This window comes from Anoplophora glabripennis, unplaced genomic scaffold (assembly GCF_000390285.2).
Source record: "Anoplophora glabripennis isolate ALB-LARVAE unplaced genomic scaffold, Agla_2.0 scaffold90, whole genome shotgun sequence".
NCBI classification, from domain to species: Eukaryota; Metazoa; Arthropoda; class Insecta; order Coleoptera; family Cerambycidae; genus Anoplophora; species Anoplophora glabripennis.
Window position 1 is genome coordinate 968,290 of NW_019416260.1, and position 10,036 is coordinate 978,325.

A 10,036-nucleotide genomic window follows, 5' to 3' on the forward strand; every position below is an offset into this window, starting at 1 on the left:
ATTGCAGAATACCACTCACTTTGTGTTGTAATATTAAATAAAGTTTATTTTGCTAGTTTGTGTCAACAGTTTAATAGCTATTTCAGGGTTGCCGCTATGGAGAACAACGAAAAGATGACATTAAAAAGCATTCTGTCAAGTCATTTCGTGTTATAGTTATTTATGGTACTAATGTGTTACGGTATATGTAAGTCACGCTGGGAAATGTTTAACTAATTTTCCCAAGTGACTTATATGACGTAACACACGAGTACCATACAAAATTTTATCCAACACTTTCATAGAATTTTGTTTTAATAATAAAAGTAACTTACAATTTCAAGCTGTCAATACAGAAATAGTAATTTAACGAAATGAATGTAATTGTAAATATTACAAAGGATGCGAGTGTCAACCTAAATTGTCTGTAACCAAGGTTACCAAGGGTTGTCAGTAAACAAACATTATTTTTTGAGTTAAAATCACGTTAAAATCCTAAAACCAAGACTGAAAAAATGGAAAATGTGGAAATTCCATCTGAAATTTTAGAAAAAGCTACTGCGGCTACTGTAGGCATCATTCCGGAGAAATCAAAATCTATATACAACAAAGAACTGAAGGAATTTCAAGATTGGCAAAACAAAGAAGGGGGAGAGGCATAAATGAAGATGTCTTGCTGGCTTATTTTTTCAAATTAAGTGAGAAATTATCTCCATCCACATTGTGACTAAATATTCCATCCACATTGTGACTAAATATTCCATGTTGAGAGTTTACAAGAACATTGAAATCTCGAAATTCGGAAGACTAGTGGCATTTCTAAAGTCTAAGCAATTAAATATTTATAATAATAAATATTTTCGACCAAAAATCGACCGAATTTTTGCGTGAAGCCCTAGATGAAGATCATCAATTTACCACAATCACAAAATGATTCCAATAATCCTTTGGCATCAAATTACGGTTTTACCATAAATGTTAATGTTAATATTAATAAGTAGGTAGATTGTAAGTTTGTAGCATTTTAGGTTATTTGTTGACTTATTTCAAATTGGTTTTCTAATAAAAACTAGAAAAATAAACCAAACATTTGTCCTTTTATGATTTCTGTAAGTTACTAGTGGATTATAAGTCATAAGTCAACTTATGACTTATAACTCACTAGTGCCACATTATTCCTTTAAAACCAAAGGAATTATAGTATCATTATATACGTGTTGGATAAAAGTACTAAAAACGTAAAAATTCGTAGATAAATGATGTCAGCGTTTATACAGGGTGTTACAAATTAGTAGATAAACCACTTAAGCATATATATTTTGGACTAAAATAATAGGACTTTTCTTATACCACTTTTCAATTCCGAGACCCATTTTCAAGATATAGGAAGCCAAAATTAAAATTTAAAAAATGATTTTTATTGAAAACTCCGGTGATTGCAGAGATATTTATTTGAAATTTGGCACATATTTTGATCTTAAGTCGGCACACTTTTTGTGTAATTTTGGTTTAAAATATCAAAGCGCGAACGGAGGGAAGGGGGTTGCAGTACCCATGGACCCCTATTTTTTTTTGGAGTACGCCTATGCTTTCCGAATATTTTTTTTAGATATAGCGACGTTTTATTCTATTTTTTACTCTTGTAAAATTTTTATTTAGGGCCTCATTTACTAGATATACAACGATTTAGTCACAGTCATGACCTTTGTAAACATTTATAAAGGGTATTTATATACAAATATACAAATTTTGTGAAATTTGGAAAGTTTTCCCACAACGTCTTCCCTAAATTTTATGACATTTCACGAAGCGAAGCCACCAACTCGGCAGTAACGAAAACATAATGGATTTCTGGTAAAAGTAAAACTCTTTGCACATGTCCATTCTGTGAACTATGCCCAATAACCAGCGCGAGATCCGCAAGAATTATGTTTCACAATTAAGCAAGCTGAACCAGGACCATTAATTAGTGTTTATTAAAATCGCCTTTCTTCTCACATTAAGTGGTAATACTTTCACATGAGAAAATGTGCTGTCTGCACAATACCTGCGGCATATTGCTTTAGAAGAGATGTGTGCGTTTTCCAAGTATTCCATTAAAGTAAATACCACGCATGGTGCAGAATAATCGAAAACCGTTGTTAATATTTCAGGTTCAGCTCTAGATATTTCAGTGTAAATAAGGCAAATGCGATTAGGTACATGCCTAGATAGTTTAAACATCATATCGTAAGTAATATGAAACAATTTCAAGACATTAGCATATAAAAAATAGTCATTAATATATAAATCAAAGCGCAAAGGCCCTAAAACAAGACTTTGAGGAACGCCAGCTCCATCACGCTGGACAGATCCGTAATCACCATTGTTTGTTTCAGTTTTTTAACGTTATAGCTTTTTTATAAAGAGTTCATATTGCTCCGCGTATCTTTACTTGATTATTTTAGTCGTAGATTTTAACTGACGACCAAGCAGTTGCAGTATGTTAATCCAAACTAAGCGCAATTTGGCAAGGATTTCGAGTTTGGATTGAGCAAGGCACCTCATATAATAGCAGAGATTTAATGTGTGATATCGAACTAACAATATGCGTGCCTAACCCGTATTATCTCCCATCATGAAATTTCGAAACAATAGATGCAAACTAAGTAAAAAAAATACTTTCTAGTGTCTTCCCAACGACGATTCAGATATTATTAAGAATCGCAACTACATACAGTCGAACATTTACAACAGTTAATGTAGAATTGGTCACAAGACTAGGGTTGGTTTTTTGTCGTGAGGCAATTCTGGCACCCGTTTTCAAGGTCATGGCTTTTTGTGGTCCATCAGATTGAAGTTAAACAGTTTAACGCTGATTAGCAACGAAATGAGTAGCTTAAGCAGGAGCTTTGACCACAAAAGAAATGGTGACGTTGTTTCAAAGTAATACTATCGCTTCTCTTCGAACAAAATTCAAATTTCAAATAATACAATTTCAGACTAACACGATACAAAATATAGATCTAATCCGAGGATTGCACTACATTTTTGTATTGGCACAACAAACGATCTTATCTTATTCATTGACAAACATTCCATTTAAGTTGAATGGGCACAAAAGCGTTCGCGACAAAATATTATTTGGACCGCTTTCCGAGCCAGTGGGTTTTGTGAATAAATTACGGAAAATCATCGCCGCGGAATAAGAAATATGTCACGCAATAACTGTTTCGACTGGGTGGCCGAATATCGGAAGTCCTTTGAATACTGAATAAACGGTTTCAGTGAAAGCTTTTCATAGCTAGCGTAACACAAAGGCGTAAATATATTTTTGTAGGAGCAGCAATATACAGAGTGATCCATTAACAACAAGTAGGGCCAAAAGAAATTGATTCAAAATATTGTCAAGTTTGTAACTTCACCACTAGAGGGCGCAACTGCTATATAGTGTTACAGATAATTGTCGGTTTTTTGAAATTTCGCTTATATAACCCAGGTTGAAAATACACGTTTTAGATACACTGTTCAACCCTTTATAAGTTTTGTTTGAACTTTTTTTTTGTTATTACCATAGCAACGCCAGTATAAATGACGCCATCTTGAAATTTTTAAATTGTCATAACTTCTAAATTCCTTAATCGATTTCAATAAACGACGTCTCATTTTAAAGAACTATTAATAAAATTTATATTTATGATATGGGAATAGAAATATTATTTTCCTGCGCAACGGTAGACGACGCTAATTAGAAAAGTTTTGTAATTGTTTCCGTTTACTACAAAAATTAAATTCAACAATATAGTTTTTTTTTCATAGCTTGATAGACCATTTATTAAGGAAAACAAATACACAAACCGGAGGTCGATATCTTCTTTCGTTTTCAAGTTATTGCTAAAATAGTGAAATTGTGCTATCATCCTCCTTTATTTAGTTCTTTGACATAGTCCAAGTCAAAATTAAATTGTAAAACTATACCAAAAAAGTACTTGTTATATTTTGAAAACCGACAATTTTCTGTAACACTATAGCAGTTGGATCACCATGTATTTCTCGAATGAATATACATAAATTGTGACCAAGGGACTTAGTAAAACACATGAGGAAATAAATTTGAACAATGCGTTCTGAAAACTCAAAATATTTCGGAGATTTTGCGTAAAAAATTGTGAAAACCTTTTCAATATCATTTTATATTTGGGCTACCCTGTATAAGCAACAAATTAAAAACTTTCATGAGGTGTCTGGTATGTAGAAAGGCTGTATAGGGTGATTTAATGGGAAACAGTTCCGGTGAGATTTCTTATAAATAATAAGCTTCGTTTTCGAAATATAGATTGTAGATATTAAAAAAGACATTTTGGAAATATCTCTGAAGATGTTTAATAGACCAGTGCGGATCTGTCGAAATATCCCATTTCATGGATGTAAGAGGGGGCAAGCTAATTTTTGCTGGAATACCTTCAGTACAACTCACATAATGAAAGTGTAGATAGCTAGATCTGGGCAAGGTCCGAAACATGTTCAAAATTGCAAAAATACCTATATTATCAGAGTTTTTTACTTATATCTTGGAACATATGCATTTTGGAAGAATATTGAAGAGAAAAAAAGTTTTAAAATTGAATTTTGCACAATATACTGCAAGTTAAAAATGTTTAAATTTATTACCGATGTTGCAAAATATGCAAAATAATTGATGAAAAAAAGGCAAAATTATCAAGGTTTTTTTGGATAATTTTTATAAATATTATAATTGCTTCGAGAGCATTCTAATTTTGGTAAAAAAACTTGGTGTGCTGTTTTATTATACTCTAAAGTTTTTCTTACCCAAATTAGAATGCCCTCGGAACAATTAAAATATTTTTAAAAAATTATCCAAAAGAACTTGATTATTTTGCCCTTTTTCGTCAATTATTGCTATTTTGCAACATCGGTAATAAATTTAAACATATTATATTGTGCAAAATTCAATTCTAAAACTTCTTTCCTCTTAATTATTCTTCCAAAATGCATAGGTTCCAAGACAGGTATAAGTAAAAAACTTGGATAAAATAGGTATATTTTAAATTTCTTAAACATTTTTGCAATTTTGCAAATATTCCGGACCTCGCCCAGATCAAGAGATCTACACTTTTATTATGTGGGATGTACTGAAGGTAATCCAGAAAAAAAATGTTTGCCCCCTCTCACATCCACCTTAAAACAGATCCGCCCTGATATATAACATGATTCCAGGTATTTCAATGCATTCTAACGTATTTCCACGTATTTAGTGCTTTTTCAGGTAGTTCGAAGTGTTTCAAAAGTTCCCGATGCATTTCTAATACTATTTTGATATACTTTGCAGTTTTCGAAATATTTCGAGTGTTTCGGGCGATTTTAATTAATTGGAGGAACTTTGATGCGCCCTGAAATTATTATGACTGTTTTGATGTATTTTGTTTTTCTTTTGTTTCTCCAAAGTTGTCTTAAAGAGGGAACCACCTGACAGATAAACTTATCAAAAGAGGTAAAAGATTTTTTCTCGTTTAAATTTATCTCTTTGGCTACCTTTCCACTGCAGATCCCGTTTTACTTAAGATAGCCAAAATCCTGAACGACAATCTTGCCAAATCGTCTAAGAGTTAGACATTTTTTCTCATTTAAGTATGACATTTTAACTCGTCCTTTGGATCCCCTAACCCTCTGCGGGTTCATAAAATTTTATTTTAAGATAGCCTACACCTTGATAGATGAACCTATCAAAGGAGAATCGTTTCCCGAAGATCGTCTCGGAGTTAGAACTCTTTTTTTTTTGCGAAACAAGTTGTTTTAGGTTTATTGCAGTGCTGGTTAACGGTAATGTAAGTTAAACAGGTAATAACTTTGTCCATTTTGCGAATAAAATGGAGCAGATCTTTTATTTAAAATGCGCAGTAATGTCAAAATTTCGAGGTCTACAGTGATAATGTTCCCCGGATTCTCCACCACCGCGCATTTATATCCAAATTCAGTGGATGTTTGTAAGAGCACTTTTTCCTATTTCTTTTCAAGGAGTCTCCACCTATTTTTGCGCTATTAATGAAAGTTTCTAGATTTATTTTGGGGATATATCGGGTAACGCCTAAAAATGTACCTTTCCGTTGATGACCGCTTGGACCGTGAGTACATTGGCACTCCTGTGACACTCGAGGACCTCGCCTGGCAGCCAATGGCCCACCCCAGGGTCGAACCAAATCAGATCCCCCGTGTTCCACTCCATGTTCACCGCACTAACACTCACACATATTCACAAGGTATCTGAAACAAAGAAAATATATTATTTAGATCGCCTACCACCCAGTTTACAAAATTTGTGAATTCAATGAATTTTTTTTTCGAAGATAAAAATGTTTGACCCTCAGAAACTTCGATTTGCTTGTTATTTTATTTCTCTAGGATGATTTTTGCCAAGTTACAGCATTTAGAAAGTCTCTTAAATATTTAGGACTTTCTTTATCCTTCAATTTTTGTGACTAGCGTTATTATATTAGGGATGATTTTATTCCAGATCTCAGCGTAACAGTACTGTACATGTCACCGACCTGTGATTTATTTAAAAAAACTGTTACATAAAGCAAACCGAGGAATTTGAAGACGGCTGAGTAGTCTCTTCAGTAGCTTTCGATTGTGCAATAGTTTTTATTCATGATTTAACTCGCCAAATATTCAACCATTAAGCCAATATAGGTCAGCAGTTTTTAGTAGTGTAATTATTGCTAAACATTTCACATTAGATGCAGTCGTAATTTTACTGAGAATTTGATGAAAATTTCTATTACTATGAACCTTTTTTCTTCGTAGTTTTGCGAGCAAGATATACTCTCACTTTCTGAGATTGACTGTTATTTTTATTATTTCTGAAATAAACTTACAAACAAGCAGTTGCAAGAAGAAGCTATCAATGATGATTTTCAAAAATTGTTACCTATACTGAGTGTTAACGAAATCACAAAAGTATGTTCAATTTTTTTGTTATTATCTAAAGCTGAAGCTGAATTTTTTGCTGAATTTTCAATTTTAGTCAGAATTGATTATGGCTAGAAGTTAAGGGAAGATTTTAGAAATTTAAAAAAATCGCAACGAGCAGAAAAACGAATGAATTTTGTAATTTTCAATATACTCTAAAAAATGTAGAGACACTTTTTTTTTATCGGCGGAAAAACATATTTACGGAGTGAAATACACCCTCAAAGTTCGCCCCCAAAACAATTTTTTCAAAATTTCTGGGGTTCTAATCAATATTTTGAAATGAAACAAAATGGAAATTACTTATGATAAAAAACAAATATTTCGCAAGTGATTCCGTGTTGCTACCGTTACTTTTTATTTCAGAAAAACTATATTTTTTCCTTATAAAAAAATCATATTTACTCAAAAAGACTTAAAAATATGATTTATGTAAACAAATTGACAAAATTAAATTGACCTGTTTCGGGATTTTCGTTAAAATCTCTGTTTAGTTATAGCTAGTTATAGCTTTCTTATTAAAAATTAAAAAATATATATATGTCTGAAAAGAAAGGTTACATTTTTTAGAGTAGATCGAAAAAAAAATTACAAAATTCATTCATTTTTCTGCATATGATTTTTTTAAATTTCTTAAATCTTCCCTTAACTTCTAGCCTCCCTAACTCTGTTAATTTTAATAATACAAGAAAAAGTCAAGAGGCCATTTTTATGCTGAATTGTATGCTTTACAATTTTTATACGAAACTTTTTTTTCTAACCCTTACCTATTTTGTGTTATCTTGAAAAACCCCCTTGTTCTATCTTTTTTTCACCCTAGGTCGGGGGTTGAATAAAAAATTACTGTCACTTATTGTTATAACATACTAACTCATCAAAAATTCAGGCAAGTTGACCAAAATTTCGATTTAAATGCTTATTTAATTAGACTATAAACTTGTATTGTTAGCACATAAACAATATAAATTGTAGAAGGATTTCCTTTGATTTTAAATCTTGTGAAAAATTCTTCAGTTTTTGTATCGATTTTTTTCCGAAAAAGCGAATTAACAGTTTTATTTTGATCATAACTCTGTTAATTTTTATGCTAATGACTTAAAGTCAAGTTCATTTTAAAGATATTTTAAAGTACTTTTAAAAATGTTCGGTGCATTTTTCTTAAAAAATTGAATTTTTTTAGTTATTTTACGTTAAATGCTTCCAATTAAGTTTCTGCATTTATTGCACCTACGTAAATGAAAAAAACTCAATCTTTTTCTTTTTTTATAAGCTTCATTTTCTTCGAAATGTTATTTTTTCATAGAATGCCCATTTTCCGAGTTATTTGAGAAAAACTACTAAAAAACGTCTTTTTTTATTAAAGTGTACATTTTCAATCACCAATAACTCAGCAAATATTGACTTATAGAAAAATGTTCATACGATACTTTTTGCTTAAAATAGATTGCTTTATCGATTCCTGGGTTTTCAATTTTCAATATTTAATTTTTCACCTCCTAGAAGGGGTGGCTTCCACCCCCTGGGCAAAAGCGTTCATTGGCACTATATAACATTTCTTTCTTGAGCTATTTTCCACATACAGTCCAAGTTCTCTCCATATTAGAGGTAATACCCGAAGTAAAAATAATGATAATGAAAGACGACATGGCGCCCAACGTGGGGCCGAAATATCCGAGAAGCTAAAATGATTGAACACGACAATCTAAACTTATACCACATAAGCAACGTATTAGAAAATGATTCTTACATTGCCATAATGCCAGATAAACTTTTTGGTTCATATCTCCGTCACTGTTAGAGATATATCAATACGGAAAGATATCTCTCATTTAAGGGGACACCTTGTATAATTTATCATTTCTACAACTAGCGACGCACTGCTGGGAGGAATTTTTCGCGACCGCCGCGAATATAAATAAACATTATCGAAAAGCGCGATTTCCATAAAACCTCAAGGTCACTCCGACATTCTTTCGCGGCGTCGAGAGACCACTCGCGTTAGTCAGCGCCTTAAATTCCGAATCGCGATTACTTAAGCTCGTATAACTGTACAGGCGGCGAGGCAACGCCCTATACATATATGCAAATTTCATATTTCGCCCATAAACCGACGCCGATGGCCGCAACAGAGGCGTATGTGCTGTTATAAATCGGCCGTAACTAGTTTTCAGCAATAAATAAACAACAATAATAGTCCCACAGACCGCTCAATGGGACAGGATTTATACTTGCGGGTACAGTTTTTAAAAACAGCCTACGGTCGAACTCGACAAAAATGGGGACGCGAAAGGATCTTTGCAATATTCACAAATTATGTGGTTTTCAGTTAAAAAAAGAAAAATTTCAGGTTTGCAGCACCACGTCCATAAATTGATCAGAAGAAATTGGTTAAAAGATGGTGCTATCTTTTTATCAGTGGCGGTTGGTGTGGGGGGCACGTGGGCGGTGCCCCCCTAAAAATTTTCGTAGTAAAAAAATTTAATTTAGAATTTAGTTTTCAATATCATTTAGTAAATGGATTAGCCTTATGAAACACATTAAAAAGGAAATCTTAAATTTGTAATGTGCAGTCAATTTAACCCGACTCTCAAAATTTGTTTCAAAAACTATGTCTTCTCCTTTTCGCAATTATAATATGAATGAGTAATAGGTGCCTACAATAAATTAAAATTGCCTGATTCACACCAAATTCCGTATTGCTACACTGCACTACTAAGCAATTTGTCAACCACTTGTCAACAACTGAGATTTATCGCCCAGTGGGCCAGTGCGGCTGTGTTACACGCCGTTTGCCCGCGTGCGCATTCTTTAACTGGGCGAATACATTTCTACCACCTCCACGTTTAGTTTGACCAGACCTGTATATGGGTATGACCAAATAGATATGGGAACAAGTTTTTCAATGCCAAGTAGCTGCGTTAGCGACCGAAGCTGGTATATACTGCCAACTTCTTGGTTCTTCAATTGAGATTAGAAAGAGTATACAATATACTGGATAATTTATTGGTCAAATTTAACACTACAAATATTTTAAATTAAGATCATTTATAATAGTCTAAATTTATATTATATAGAACCCAATTTATTA

The 10,036-nt window shown here is 32.7% G+C and overlaps 1 protein-coding gene across 1 annotated transcript in view; it reads right to left on the reverse strand.

Moving 5' to 3' along the window:
- Positions 1-6,234, reverse strand: part of LOC108917981 (unconventional myosin-XV) — a 67,440-nt gene extending 61,206 nt beyond the window's left edge. Inside the window, exon 1 of the mRNA XM_023457307.1 lies at positions 6,077-6,234. Coding sequence (XP_023313075.1) covers positions 6,077-6,202 — 126 coding nt within the window. The 5' untranslated portion in view covers positions 6,203-6,234. The remainder of the gene's footprint in view (positions 1-6,076) is intronic.
- Between the last annotated feature and the right edge of the window lie 3,802 nt (positions 6,235-10,036).